Genomic DNA, 16,240 nt, shown 5'->3' on the forward strand with positions numbered 1-16,240 from the left:
AGCAGAGAGAAGAGGCTCCGAACCACAGCCAGATATGAGAGGGAAATGGTCTCCAGTCAACGGGATCCATCTTATAACCTTCGACAGAATCTGGGAGACTAGCTCCACATAGCCATAACGAGTAACCAACATTGGAACATACTCTACTGTTGCTGGTGGATTGAACGAACAGTCTCTGGGAACTGAGGAAAGCACTGTGAGACATTCACTCAATGTCACTGCTTAGCAAAATTGGAACTCATCGGAAGCTATGCGCACCTGTGGACTATTTTGCTCAAAGGACTACAAATAGTCAACATGGCTTTGTGCGTGGGAAATCAGGTCTCACAAACTTGTTTGAGTTTTTTGAAGAAGTAATGAAGAGGATTGATGAGTGAAGAGCAGTGGACGCGATCTATGTGGACTTCAGTAAGGCATTCAACAAGGTTCCCCATGGGAGACTGATTAGCAAGGTTAGATATCTTGGAATAGAGGGAGAAATAGCCAATTGGATACAGAACTGGCTCAAAAGTAGAAGGCAGAGGGTGGTGGTGGAAGGTTGTTTTTTAGTCTGGAGGCCTGTGACCAGTGGAGGTGCTGGGTCCACTGCTTTTCATCAATTACATAAATGATTTGGATGTGAGCATAGGAGGTATGATTAGTAAGTTTGCAGATGACACAAAATTGGGGGTGTAGTGGACAGTGAAGAAGGTTACCTCAGAGTACAATGGGATCTTGATCAAATGGGCTAATGGGCTGAGGAGTGGCAGATGGAGTTTAATTTAGATAAATATGAGGTGCTGCATTTTGGAAAGGCAAATCAGGGCAGAACTTATACACTTAATGGTAAGGTCCTAGGGGGTGTTGCTGAACAAAGAGACCTTGGAGTGCAGGTTCATAGCTCCTTGAAAGTGAAGTTGCAGGTAGATAGGATAGTGAGGAGTGCATTTGGCATGCTTTCCTGTACTGATCAGAGTATTGAGTACAGGAGTTGGGAGGTCATGTGGCAGCTGTACAGGACATTGGTTAGGCCACTGTTGGAATATTGCGTGCAATTCTGGTCTCCTTCCTATTGGAAGAATTTTATGAAACTTGAAAGGATTCAGAAAAGATTTACAGAGGAACCTCAATTATCCAAAGGGCATGAGCAGGCATTATTTCATTTGATTAATTGAATGCCAGATAACAAAGTTTAGCCAAGCATCGAGACCTTGCAATCTTGTCGGATAATCTGTTATTCGTATAATCGATTGCTGGATAATTGAGGTTCCTCCGTATGTGGATGTTGCCAGGGTTGGAGGGTTTGAGCTATAGAAAGAGGCTGAACAGGCTGGGGCTGTTTTCCCTGGAGTGTCGGAGGCTGAGGGGTGACCTTATAGAGGTTTAGAAAATCATGAGGAGCATGGATAGGGTAAATAGACCAAGTCTTTTCCCTGGGATCGGGGAGTCCAGAACTAGAGGGCATAGGTTTAGGGTGAGAGGGGCAAGATTTAAAAGGGACCCAACGGGCAACTTTCTCTCACTGAGGGAGGTACATGTATGGATTGAGCTGCCAGAGGAAGTGGTGGATGCTGGTACAATTGCAATATTTAAAAGGTATCTGGATGGGTATATGAATAGGAAGGGTTTAGAGGGTTATGAGCCAAGTGCTGGCAAATAGGACTAGATTAATTTAGGATATCTGGTTGGCATTGACGAGTGGGACAGAAGGATTTGTTTCCATGCTGTACATCTTTATGACTCTAATTCTGTGGAGAGTAAAATGGGTGGCAAAAATAAACGGAATACATCATTTTGTTTTGTCACCTATGAAAAGAAAACCACATTTTATCATAAGCACCTTCGTCGCTATTAGATGCAGATACGTTTTACAATGTGAGATTTTGCTGGGTCATTCTTTCAACAAGCAGCCTAACGTTCAAATCTCTTTCTTAAAATTATGGATCTCTGTGCCCAAAGCCAAAGGTCACTTGTTAACTGAAGGAAAGTGGAAGGTTACAGGATGAGAAAGATTGGTCGATGTGGTTTTGGAAGACAACCTCTAATTTGTTCCTAGGCCCCGTTTGCTGCCCACTTGCAAAATCTGTGCACTTTCTGACTTGGGATTAAAACTGTGTTTGCCAGGGTTTCCCAGTACAGCCCTCCTTCTTGCCAAGCTAACTAAACCTCAAATGTAATTCCCTCTCCGTACTCCACCAAGCTCAGCTCGACCAGGTTCACCTCTGATAGAGGTTAATAACTAAATCCCCAGATTAGTGAATGCATGCTCATTACAACCTCAATTAGCATTCATTTTTAGGGAAAAAAAATTTCAACTTCACTTCATGGACATTGACACAAGCAAACATCAGCAAATGCTTGAAATTCTGTTACACATTAATTGTGTCGTGGTCAGCATGTGAGTCTAAAACCAGCACTTTTGCTGCCCAATATCCATCACGTGCCAACACTTCAAAAGGAATTTAAATATTAGGGCATAATTATGAATGAAATATCAGTGTATTCAGCCAAGTAGCTATGTCAGTATCAAATATTATGTTTCTCGTTAACACGGGCAAACAAGGAGTTGCTCATATATCATATGAGGATGACACAATAAAAGCAATATATTTGAGGAATAAGACAGATTTTCCAATGGCCCGACAGTCATTCTGCCCAGTGTACATGGGAGTTGCACATGGAGATCCCACCCAATCTCCAGTGTGACATACTCCAAAGGACTTTCCTGGGAAATTGATTTTCCACAGGGCAACTCATCTATTTCTTGAATTCTCCGAAAGTTTCTATTTAAATCAAAGGCATTGAAGGGCACCAATGAAAGTAAAGCAAGTACTCACTCAGCCAAAATTAGACCATTGAATACCTGTGCAACTATTCAACTGACCCCATATTTATCTCACATACCCTTAACCACACCTCCCCCAGAGACTGTCCTGACCTCCCCACCCCAATTGGACCCACCCCTGCCAAGCCAACTTCTCCCACTCTCGTGACCCATCCTAAACTCTGCCTCCCTTACCTTGCACCGTTGATACTTTATTCACTTGCCACTCCAGCCGCTACCCAGCTGGTACCTAATCCCTTACCCATCTGACAGCCTGTCTCCGCCTCCCTTACTAACCTGGTAATTTACCCAGCTGCCCCTCGACTAATCTAGCAATATATCTCTCCCTCTTCTACAATCCCTACCACGGCACTCTTCTCCGCTACTATCCCACTAAACCCGGCACCCAAATCCCCCACTCCACTCCCCCCACCCCCAACCTCCCCGCACCCTCGTGTCACATTTGCCTTACTGTTTGACAGCAGTTGTCAAAGGGGTTGCCTGGACCTTTAAATGCTAACTGCTGTGAGATGGGGTGTGATAAAGAGCTGGGCTATATTACCAAGGTACACTTACTGCCGCACCACACTCACTTGGCTAAATGCTTGATGAGAATGTCCAGCATCTCTCGATTCTTTTCCGGAAGTTTATGGATGAGGGAATGAATTGGTTTGGTTCTGGAATCTGGGCTGGCACATTCTGTAAAAATGTAACAGCAGCTCTTGTTAAATTGCAAAGAAATGCACCCTGATTGTATTCCTAAAGGGTTGAGCTCTAGTTTTGAAGATTATGGCCTCTTTGTCTAGACACTCTCGCCAGAAGAACGAGTTTCTACACAAATAAAAAAACCTGAATAGAGCATCCTTCAACCCTTTAAAGGCCAGGTAATAAACATCAAACATTACAATAAACAGGTTTTAATTCTAATGACAATTTCCTTCTCTTGATCCTCGTCTCTAGTTCAGTATTGTCAGATTGCAAGTCCAATATCTAGTCCTGGATGAACCTGAACTTCTTTCAGCTTAATACTGAATCATTTGAAGTCAATACCTTTGACCTGATCATAAATCCTAGATACCAATTCCATCCTTTTTCTGTTTCAATTTATTCAATCTGTTTGGTCTTGAATTCAGCTTCTAAATGTATTAAGTTCTCCTTCATGAAAACCAAGCTTTTGTTTTCCACAAAGTTTTTCACCAGATCTGAGCATCACTGTATGTTGTGATTGATGCAATCATCATCGTCGAACATCCCCAGTTTTGACTTTTATGATGGACAGCAGGTCATCACTGATTGTTGGGCCTAGGACACTATCCTAAGCAACTCCTGCAATGATGCCCTGCCATTGTAACATAATCTGCCTCCACCCATTTTCTGCTAAATCCCTCATCTGTGTTTTTGCCATGAACAGATTCCAAAACTCTCCTGGTAAACTTCCTACTTGCTTCACTGAAATGGCAAATCCATTCAAAACCTTGTCACTTACAATCCTAGGAGAAAGTGAGGACTGCAGATGCTGGAGATCAGAGCTGAAAATGTGTTGCTGGAAAAGCGCAGCAAGTCAGGCAGCCCTGAAGAAGGGCTCATGCCCGAAACGTCGATTCTCCAGCTCCTTGGATGCTGCCTGACCTGCTGCGCTTTTCCAGCAACACATTTTCAGCACTTACAATCCTACTTGCACACCAAACTTCACTTACTCAAAGCTACTGCTTTGACCTAGAATCACTCGGTGTTCACAACATTGCAAATTTGAAAGTTTCTTTCTTTTTTATCCACTCACTCTTCTCAATGTACAATTCTACAAACATCAACCTGCCCAACAATAGCTCAACGTTTAACTTTTTGCCCGATGTTTGTCTCTCAAAGACCTAGGTATATTCAGGGATTCACACTCTAAGTCAGACATGTCACCCTGACATCTTTGTGCAGATTCAAGAGCACCTCATGTATCATAAACAAGTACATTATGAAAACTGTGGAGCAGTGAACTCAAATTGAATACTTACTGGCTAGCAAGATGAATTCCCCGTGCAACTTGTAAGTCATGAGGGGCTCTGGTAGATTTCTAGAACATTTACAAAATTAAAAATTAAATAACAGTCTAAATCAACTGTTTATTGATTAATGTAACAAGTATTGCTATTTGGTGTATGATGCTCAGATAATTATTTTCACAATGGTGAACCTCTACTATTTTAGGAGAGTGTCCAATACCAGTCTCAAACCAAGTCTTCAACTAGTTTATCCTAATCTAGATAAACATGTGATGAGACTTATCTAGTATATTTTACGTCTGGATTAGGAATTTCAGAGAGAAAAGGACAAAAATGGTTCTCTTGTTGTGCAGTATTACAATCAAAAATTTGAATATTTCTTATTCAAAGGGCATGTACACTGCTGGAAAAGCACAGCAGTTCAGGCAGCATCCGAAGAGCAGTAAAATCGACGTTTCGGGCAAAAGCCCTTCATCAGGAATACAGCTGTATTCCTGATGAAGGGCTTTTGCCCGAAACATCGATTTTCCTGCTCCTCGGATGCTGCCTGACCTGCTGTGCTTTTCCAGCACCACTCTGATCTAGACTCTGGTTTCCAGCATCTGCAGTCATTGTTTTTACCATGTACATGGCTGGCAAAGTTAACATTGTTTTTCATCAAGGTGGTGATGATGCAAATGATGTTTGTGTACTTGCAGTGCCCTGAGAAAAGGAACTCCAGGATTGTGACCCAGCGCCAATGAAGGAATAGCAATAAATTTCACAAAGGGCATACATGGCACAGACTGCTTTGTGCCATGTGTCTTTCTCACTGATAGAGATTACTGATCTTGAAGGTGGTGCAAAAGGAGTCTCAGTGAGTTAATGCATTGCAGCTTGGAGATGACACACACAGCAACCACACTGTGCACTTCTGATGGAGTGAGTAAATGTTTACGGTGGTATATGCACATCAATCAAGTGGGCTACATTCTCCTGAGTGCAGTCAAGCTTCTCATCTGTTGGTGGAAGCTGCATTAACGCGATAAATGAGGAGTATTCCATCATAGCCCTGACGTTGTTTGGGGGTGGTAAGTTTGGAAAGTCAAGTGGGTAGTCAATCGCATTATGTCCAGTCTCTGCTTTTGTAGCTATATTAATTATGTAACTGGTCCACACAGCTTTCTAGTTAACAGTAGGATGCTAAGATATGAATGATAGAAAATGTGGTTATAGAAATACACCGGAATATTATTAGGTGGAAGATAGTCATCACCTGGCGCCAGAAGGGCACATATCATTTGCTATTTATCAATCAAAGCTTGATGCTGTCTCGTTCTGTTGCACACAGATACAGCCTCCTTTATTATCTAATCAGTTGCAAGCATAAGTGAAGGCTGTGCAATTATCAGTGAACATCCCTACTTCTAATTTTATGATGAAGGGAAGTTTAAGGTGCTTGAGTCAGCACACTCCTGCAATGTCCAGCAATGACCAATTTCCACAAACAATCAGCTGTCTTAGTGCTCAGCGTGAAGAATTTTCCACACAATTCCCAGTGACATTCATCCTTCTTGGGTTTCATTTTAGTTGGTGGTCACTGGAGTCAAAATGAATTACTTGATGACAAGGGCAGTCACTGACATCTCACCACTGGGATTCAGTTTTAATGTCCATGCTTGAATCAATGCCACAAGGTGGTCAGCAGTGGAATGGAACTAGCAGAATCTAGTCGGCTGCAGGTTATTGATTACTTGAAAGGCTGTTGATGACAATCATCAATGAAGTGATGGAAGTTACCTGGAGGCTTACTTTGTACTTTGTTGGGTGAATGACAGAGGTATGGCTGTACTGGAACAACTTGGTTACAGCTACACTAAGTTTAACTGCACAAGATGTCAGCAAGACATTTTCAAACATGTAACCAGTGTTGTGTCAGTGTGCAAGCGATCAAATGAAACGTATCAGACTGGTATCTGCCTGAGGAGAACTTTGGCAAAATGCCTAGATGGATCATCCAGTCCACATTTCTCACTAAAACCAGTGGCAGTTCATTCAGCCTGGTCTTTTGCACATGCGCTGGATTCTGTCAAGGCTGAAACTATGATTGTTCATTCAGGATCTTCCTCCCATTTGTTGTCTGATGTCCACCACCATTTATAACAGGATGTCTTAGAGTTTTGCTCATTTCTTCATTCAGTTTGGACAGCATTTATTTCCCATCCTTAATTGCCTAGAGGGCACTTAAGAGTCCACCACAGTGTTGTGGGTCTGGAATCACATGAAGGCCAAACCAGGTAATGCCCTTAAAGACATTAGTAAACCACGTGGGTTTTCATTGACAATCATCAATGGTTTCACTGTCATCATGAGACTCTTGTTTCCAGATTGTTACTGAATTCAAATTCCTCCATCTGCCATGGTAGGACTCAAATCCAGGGCCTAGAACATTACCCGGGTCTCTGGATTAATAGCCTAGCAATAATAAAGAATACAAGCATGGACTACTTTCTAAACGCTGAGAAAATTCATAAAGCCAAAGTACAAAGGGATCTGGGAGTGCTAGTCGAGGATTCTCTAAAGGTAAACATGCCGGTCGAGTCCATGATTAAGAAAGCGAATGCAGTGTTATCATTTATCTCAAGAGGGTTGGAATATAAAAGCACTGTTGTGCTACTGAGACTTTATAAAGCTCTGGTTCGGCCCCATTTGGAGTACTGTGTCCAGTTTTGGTCCCCACACCTCAGGAAGGACATACTGGCACTGGAGCATGTCCAGCAGAGATTCACACGGATGATCCCTGGAATGGTAGGTCTAACATATGAGGAACGGCTGAGGATCCTGGGATTGTTTTCATTAGAGTTTAGAAGATTAAAGGGAGATCTAATAGCAACTTACAAGATAATACATGGCTTGGAGAGGGTGGACGCTAGGAAATTGTTTCCGTTAGGTGAGGAGACTAGGACCCGTGGACACAGCCTTAGAATTAGAGAGGGTAAATTCAGAACAGAAATGTGGAGACATTTCTTCAGCCAGAGAGTGGTGGGCCTGTGGAATTCATTGCCGCGGAGTGCAGTGGAGGCAGGAACGCTAAATGTCTTCAAGGCAGAGATTGATAGATTCTTGTTGTCACAAGGAATTAAGGGCCACGGGGAGAATGCGGGTAAGTGGAGTTGAAATGCCCATCAGCCGTGATTGAATGGCGGAGTGGACTTGATGGGCCAAATGGCCTTACTTCCACTCCTATGTCTTATGGTCTTAATATCACTAGGCCATCGCCCTGCTTACAGAGGTTTGATCTGACACGTTGATGTTTGACTGCACCACTGTAACCCAGCATGCAGTTTACAACACAAGTAGTGCTATGTTATCCTGGCACAAGCCAGTCTGACAGCTGTGTGTTTCAGGGTTCAGACTGCTCCACCAGTAATGTAATTGGTCAGGACTAATTGATAACGGACAATGAAATCCCCCATTCAGAACACATTTGTAACCTTGCTACTCTCAGTTCTTTCTCCAAGTGGTGTGCAACATAAGGGAGTTGTACGATATTCAGCTGGAGGTTTATTCGCCACGCTTGCCTGGATTCCACGACATTTTGTGGGTCTGGATTCTGTATTAAGGGCTCTGTGGGTATGTCCTACTGACTGTAAACCACTGTGATACTAATTCTGATAGGTTTACCCTGCCCCTGGAAACATTACATATCAGAATTCCACAACAGAAGAATTAGGATGCGATTGTCAGATCAGATTTCAAAACATGTAACTGACATTTATAAGGGGGTCACACATTTTCCTCACTTTTGAAAGCTGAAGTTTGTGTTTTAGTGCAGTAGAGAACTTCAGTGATAACCAGGTCTCAATAGGAAACTCCTCGGAACAGCCAAGATTAGAAAGGTATTATATATCTGCTTACCGTAAATATTGTTTCAGTGCACTGGTGATGGTCTTTGTTTCCCATTCTAGTGAATTGTGCAGATCTAGATCAACACAAATCTTTGGATCTAGAAAAAAAAAGACATAAATTTACCAGGATAGAGATCTGGTCGTCATTATGTAGGGAAATCACAGGATTAGAAATAATCTGGAGGCCAGGCTAACCACAGCGCCACATACTGCACCTCCAGGAATACTGTAAACTCAAGGACCTGCAAGTTATTACCAGTGGAGAAGTTATGGCTTTTGAGATAGTTTCTTAGAACAGCATGATCTGGAACCAGCTGGACAGCAGGCTTTACTAGATTTGGTATTGTGTAACATCTTCGAGGAGAAAGTGAGGACTGCAGATGCTGGAGACCAGAGCTGAAAATGTGTTGCTGGAAAAGCGCAGCAGGTCAGGCAGCATCCAATGAGCAGGAGAATCGACGTTTCCGGCATGAGCCCTTCTTCAGGAGCCCTGAAGCCTCCTGAAGAAGGGCTCATACCTGAAACGTTGATTCTCCTGTTCCTTGGATGCTGCCTGACCTGCTGCGCTTTTCCAGCAACACATTTTCAGCTCTTGTGTAACATGACAGGAATCATTAAACATCTCAGGGTAAAGCCACCTTTGGGAAACAGTGATCATAGAATGATGAAGTTTTGTATCTAGTTTGAAAGGGAGAAGAATGGCTCTGAGGCAAGTATTGTAAATATGAGTAAGGACACCAAAGAAGGCATGAGAGCTCAGCTAGGTGAAGTGAACTGGAATATTAGACTCGGAGATAGAGCAGGAGAAAAGCCATTTAGAATCCTCAAAATAAGTACATTCCTACTATAAAGAAAAATTCCAGATGCAGACCCACCATTCATGGTTAAAAACTAAGGAAAGTAATTATGGAAATAACATATTGTACAAAGATGGCAGCTCAGATGACAAGTCAGAATACAAACAACAACAAATGATTAAAAGGCTCATCAGGGTAAACAAGTGACATTGTTTCTGGGCTCACATCACATAGATTTCATCCTCGATCCCTTTCAAACATTCTCTCTTTTTAGCACTGTAATATTCTCCTTAATCAATAACACTAATACCCTCAGCTTTCCTTTAATTTCCTTTCTTTTCCGAATACCTTGAATTCAGGAACTTTTAGCACTCAAGTCTGCTGATCTTTTTTTGTGCCAGGCCTTTGTGAAGGCTCCATCATGATATTCCAATATGGCCAGCCACGCTTGAGTTGACTAACCCTCATTTGATTTGCTTGTTTATATGCACGTGTAACCATTTTAGTTTGACCCTTATACAAAACTCCAAACAGTATTGGAAGCATTTATCTCACTGGCTTGAGAGGCAGTCAATGACATTTTCAGCTGTTGGAAATACTTTTCCATTCAAAATGCTAGCATCCCTCATCTCAGACAACAACGTAAGAACTGTTTCCACAAATCATCGTGAGGGTAATCAGCATGCTTGCCTGGATAAAGTTAATCATGCCAACAGACTGAATAAGCTGGGAGTAATTCTGCATGCAGCAGAAGGTTGAGGACGTATCTAGTAAAAGAATTCAAAATACTCGAGGGGTTTATTAAAGTCGATAAGGAGAAACCTTTCCAGCTGATAAGTGCACAAACTGAAGATAATTGGCCAATGAACCAGAGGAACATTCCTGTACATAGCAAGTTGTTGCAAACTGGAATGTACTGTCTAAACGTGTGAGAATTGCAAATTTACTAGCAACCTTCCAGAGGTAAGAGGTGATATACTAGAAAATAAAACATTTGCAGGATTGGGAGAGAAAGGAAATAGCCCTTTCAAAGTGTTAGCACTTCACAAGGAACTAAAGGGAGGAAGGCTCTACAATTCTATCAATTTCCTCCATTTTAAAACTCTTATCAACAATAATTCTGGTCTGATGCAGTTGTATTTATCTGGCTTATTTGTAAAAATACTTACCAGTCAGCAAACTCATAAGCCTCTGGACTTTTGAACTGACTCCAACCACTCTATATATTCCTTGATCATTAAGTCCTGGAAAACAAATCAAAAAGAATCTCTTATGAACAGCAATAATTAAGAAAACTACCAAGAGTTTTATCTTCCCATTTCATAAATGCACTAATTGTTTTTTGCTGTAAATAATATCAACGATTTTAGTAACAATTCAGGATAACAGAACAAGTATTACCAGTTCAAACGTATACTTAATATTTTTAAGTAAGCTATCTTCTGACACAGCATACATTTGCTGTACTGCACGATTTATTTTTGCTTCCTGTTCCACCCTTCTATTCCTGAGAATATTACTTCTTCATCCTTCACAGCAAATAGGAAACAACAAGAAAACAGGCAGCCGGTAGAGCCTGTAGCAGAGTTATACACTAATCACTCATGAAGAGGTGCAGATTCTTGTTATTGAAGATATTAAAATATAGAACAGCCCATTCTGACAAAAGATCCACGTGCATTGAGATGTTCCACATTGCTGGGGTACTTCAGTAAGCTTGAAACTGTACCTTTGAGTCGAGAAACCCATTATACATTTCCCAAATACTATGAGCATCTAACCAGGGCAGAGGAAGATCCAGTCCTGGACACTATGTTTTATTCATTCACAGGTTGTGGTTAATAGTGGGATAGGCCAGCATTAAATGCTCAATCCCTAATTGACCAGAAGACAGTTAAGAGTCAACCACATTGTTGTGGGTGTGGAATCAAATGTCAGTCAGATGAGGGAAGGATGACAATTTCTTTCTCTGAAAGACATCAGAGAACTAAATGGGGTATCCGAGAAATGGCAATGGTTTCGTGGGCACCAATATACTCTTCATTGCAGATTTTTATTGAATTCAAATTCCGTTATCCATCACGGTAAAATTTGAGCCTGGGGCCCCTGACCACACGATCACATCACCCACGTTAACCTTTATGACTTATACTATCCCCCTGCCTTATGCTTCACCTGCACTAGCTCTAATGACCCTCACCCTCGAACTATGAATTTCCCCCGATCCCACATTGTCAATGTTGATTTGCCTACTCATCCCTTGAGCCACGAATTATTGACGTCCCAATGCCCTCCTGACTTTGATCCATCACAATCTTGAGGCAACCTGCAGCCTCATTTCTCGTGCACAGCCCCGCAACACCCCCCCCCCCCCTCAAAGACAGGACATACAACCCCTACTCCTGACCTTGGAACTCTGACCCTGCCCCATTGAACGGCCCACATCATCCAAAAACGACTATGTCCCCAACACACATCATCACCATTCAGACTCGTTGACAAAATTACTGGGAATTCAGCTACCTGTTATGCACACTGCCTGGCTATCAGCCTAACCAATCCAGAACACGACAGACACACGCTGCCTTGTTTACCCTTCCACCTTTCCTCAGGTAACGTTGTCCTTTTTTCGGATGGTGCTCCAACATTCCCCACTGATTCTACCTCCCCTACGTTGCCTTTGCTTCACTTGAAGGACTGAGACCATAACTCCACCTAACCTTGATTATACTGTGAGAAGGACAAAGCAGCAAGGTATTCACACCAAACACTTGGAAGGTACTGCGTCAGGAGTCTGAAGACACCAATTTCACAACAGAGTAGAACTGATTTGGGAGGGGGCAGTTAATTCCAGCTAAGTGGTCTTTTTATTAGATATAAATGTGTGCAAATAGATTTTCTGACTGCTGCACTGAGGAATTCTGATAGACCTAATTAATCTCCCCCACTGGCCATTCTTTTTGTCTTGTCCAGGACAGGAGGATTTCCCCAGACCACATTATTACAGCACTGATATCCTTTCACTTCTCTGGTTGCACACCCACAATGCCAATGCTTCCCATCACCACCAAGAGTAAGGCAAAACAGCAGGTCCAATAAAAAACAGAGCTAGCACACTGTATTGTCCACACCATTCTGATCCATACCAGCCTTCAAGTCAACTGAGAGTGTGGCGCTGGGAAAGCACAGCAGGTCAGGCAGCATCTGAGGAGCAGGAGAATTGACATTTCGGGCATAAGCCCCTTCATCAGTGGTTTTCCAGCACTACACTCTCGATTCTGAGCTACAGCATCAGCAGTCCTCACTTTCTCCTTCAAGTCAACTGAGCCGCTCAAGGAATCTACCCTGCTGTGGTGACGTGCACTTTCACATGCACACATTGAATACAATGAATCGTGTTGACAGAAACTCCAACTTGTTTCCGTTCATAAAGAATCTCTCCCACTCTTTCCACCGGCCTACATTGGAAGGAGTTGCAGACTGATACTCAACTTGTTTGATTGCATTGTGAATTCACCTTTATGGCCAGCAAATCCTGGAGCGGGACTTGAACAGCTCGGCGGGGGGGGGGGGGGGGTGAGAGGCAGAGACATTATCCATTGCGCTTGTTTTTTTTTAAATGTTACTACCAATGAAATGTGTATTATGTGCATAGATCATTGCTTTAAAATAATTAACTATATGCTTACTATAAACTAGGGAGTGTTGCTGAACAAAGAGACCTTGGAGTGCAGGTTCATAGCTCCTTGAAAGTGGAGTCACAGGTAGATAGGATAGTGAAGGTGCGTTTGGTATGCTTTCCTTTATTGGTCAGAGTATTGAGTACAGGAGTTGGGAGGTCATGTTGTGGCTGTACAGGTCATTGGTTAGGCCTCTGTTGGAATATTGCGTGCAATTCTGGTCTCCTTCCTGTCGGAAAGATGTTGTGAAACTTGAAAGGGTTCAGAAAAGATTTACAAGGATGTTGCCAGGGTTGGAGGATTTGAGCTGTAGGGAGAGGCTGGGACTGTTTTCCCCAGAGCGTCGGAGGCTGAGGGGTGACCTTATAGAGTTTATAAAATCATGCGGGGCATGGATAGGATAAATGGGGGGGGGGGGAGGCAGCAGTCCAGAACTAGAAGCCATAGGTTTAGGGTGAGAGGGGAAAGATATAAGTGATAACTGTTTCACGTAGAGGGTAATGCGTGTATGGAATGAGCTGCCAGAGGAAGTGGTGGAGGCTGGTACAATTACAACATTTAAAAGGCATCTGGATGGGTATATGAATAGGAAGGGTTTGGAGGGATATGGGCCGGGCGCTGGCAGGTGGGACTAGATTGGGTTGGGATATCTGGTCGGCATGTACGGGATGGACCGAAGGGTCTGTTTCCGTGCTGTACATCTCTATGACTCTATGATGCTATTATTGACAGTAAGGTGGTTTGTTTTGAAGTTGTGGAAGACACATTTGAAAATCCTCACAAATGCATTAAAGAAAACTAATTGTTGATATAATCTAATAAGGTCAATTAAGTGCATGCATTAAAAAAGACAACTCAACATACACATCTACAATGATTTTAAGTGTGGCAAGACAGTGACAGAGAACATCAATATTGTTAATTCCTTCATATTCAAAATATTTAAAAATTATAAAATATTACTCACTTCAACACATTGCTTTAATATAATTGGTTTCAAATGTCAAATAAAATATTGCATTACCCCGTGTTTCAAGAGCATGGATGCACTTCTTTATTAGTTTGAAACCCATCTCATCTAGTTGTACACCTTCGGAAAAGAAAATAAAGTTGCCTTTGTTGCATTAGTAAATACTAAACACTTCATTTTAAAATGAAAGATTTTTGTGCATGATTTTTCAATGGGTTGACAACATAATGACAGCAATTAAAAATATAAACCTTAATTTTATTGTATTAGAAGGAAAACTAATAATGCTGACACCTCACCTGAGGATACAAGAGACTCGATAAAATTATGCAAAACATTAGTTCAGAGGTTGAATGAGGCAAAAGAAATCATGCGAATGGTAGATAATCCATAACAAGATTTAATATTTCAATATATATGGATATACTTACTTCCTTCTTTCTTGGAATTACTCCTAGTAATTAAATATACCTGCCATTGAAAGAAACATTGTTACAACACTCAAGAAAGAAAATCACTGGAACATTTAAGAGACAGAGTAAATCCATCTCTATAATTAAGGACTTAGCCATACTGTGGAATCTGAAAACATCTGTACTGTCATTTCATGGCCTTGATCACAGTCATTAGCCAAGGCAAGAAAATGAACATTTATCTAATACCTTTATTGCAAACACTGAAGCGAGACCAGAGAGGGTCCACTTTAGGTGACAAGCCTCGGCAAAACATATGGAGATGCTAGGTTGTCCAAATACCAGGGAAATCCCGCTTAACATCCTCGGTTAGGTCCAAAGGAAAGCAAGGCACTATATTCAACACTGGCGTGGTTGTAAGAGTTATCCAACAAAGACATGTATCAGTCCACCAACATTATAATAATCAAATAATCGAATAAGAATTATATCTAAATGCAACTTAGCATTTTTCTAAATAGTTCTTTTTACGTAGAGTTTATTTTTCCATTAGTTGGTGACTATTCTTGCAAAGCACTTGTAAACTTCCATCTGAACTGACTAAATAGTATCTACTGTAAAGGGAAGGTGAAGTTGTATTGTACATTTACCCCAACTCTCATAAGCTGTAATTCCTTGCATCCTGTAAATGCTATTACATTAATGTTCTCAATTATACTTGCTTTTCTTGGTAAAATATCTAAATAGACAAGCACTTGAAAGCACTTTAAGCTCCCAATCCCAATTTATGGCTTTTGTTCCGGCAAATGACCATGTTCAAAAGCACAATGAAAGCCAATCAAATTTACAGATGACACTCAGGAAAGTAATAGGTGGGAAGCTGCCAACAAGTGAAAAAGACCTACAACAGAAATCAAAGAGCTTTAAGAAAAAAAAAGGAGAGTTCTTTAACGAATGGCACAGAACTGACCAAGCAAGAAACTGGAAGTGACAGTAGGCTCTGAACTGACCATGTTTACTCCTTGCATAATAACATAAAACCAAGATAAATAGCATGCTGAGCTGTGTTGCCAAATCAAGAGAGTTCAGTTCTGAACAAACTGTGCTCGACTCTGGAACAAAGGAACGACCAGGGGAAAGTTAGGGCCTGACAAGGACAGTAGTGGGAAGTTGTGCATGGAGTCTGAAGGGATAGGGGAAGCTAAATGAATAATTTTCGTCAGGTTTCAGACAGGAAAAAGACAATGTTGTTGAGGAGAATACTGAGATACAAGCTATTAAACTAGATGGGATTGAGGTCATAAGGAGGAGGTGTTAGCAATTCTGGAAAGTGTAAAAATAGTTAAGTCCCCTGGGCCGGATGGGATTGACCCTAGGATTCCCTGGGAAGCCAGGGAGGAGATTGTAGAGCCTTTGGCTTTGACCTTTAAATCGTCATTGTCTACAGGAATAGCACCAGAAGACTGGTAGATAGAAAATTATGTCCCCTTGTTCAAGAAGGGGAGTAGAGACAATTCTGGTAATTATAGACCATCGAGTCTTATTTCAGATGTGGGTAAAGTATTGGAAAGGATTATAAGAGATAGGATTTATAATCATCAAGAAAGGAGCAATTTTATTAGGGAATAGTCAACACAGTTTTGTGAAGGGTAGGTCATGCCTCACAAACCTTATTAAGTTCTTTGAGAATGTGCAT

The 16,240-nt window shown here is 41.7% G+C and overlaps 1 protein-coding gene across 4 annotated transcripts in view; it reads right to left on the minus strand.

Moving 5' to 3' along the window:
* Positions 1-16,240, minus strand: part of arhgap10 (Rho GTPase activating protein 10) — a 205,769-nt gene that overhangs the window by 59,085 nt on the left and 130,444 nt on the right. For all 4 annotated transcript variants that reach the window (XM_072567806.1, XM_072567731.1, XM_072567637.1 and 1 more), the window contains 6 exons: positions 14,563-14,602; positions 14,186-14,251; positions 10,651-10,725; positions 8,695-8,782; positions 4,810-4,868; positions 3,397-3,502 (listed from right to left, as the gene is read on the minus strand). In XM_072567806.1, the coding sequence (XP_072423907.1) occupies positions 3,397-3,502; positions 4,810-4,868; positions 8,695-8,782; positions 10,651-10,725; positions 14,186-14,251; positions 14,563-14,602 (434 nt within the window). The remainder of the gene's footprint in view (positions 1-3,396; positions 3,503-4,809; positions 4,869-8,694; positions 8,783-10,650; positions 10,726-14,185; positions 14,252-14,562; positions 14,603-16,240) is intronic.

This window comes from Chiloscyllium punctatum, chromosome 1 (genome assembly GCF_047496795.1).
Source record: "Chiloscyllium punctatum isolate Juve2018m chromosome 1, sChiPun1.3, whole genome shotgun sequence".
Lineage (NCBI taxonomy): Eukaryota > Metazoa > Chordata > Chondrichthyes > Orectolobiformes > Hemiscylliidae > Chiloscyllium > Chiloscyllium punctatum.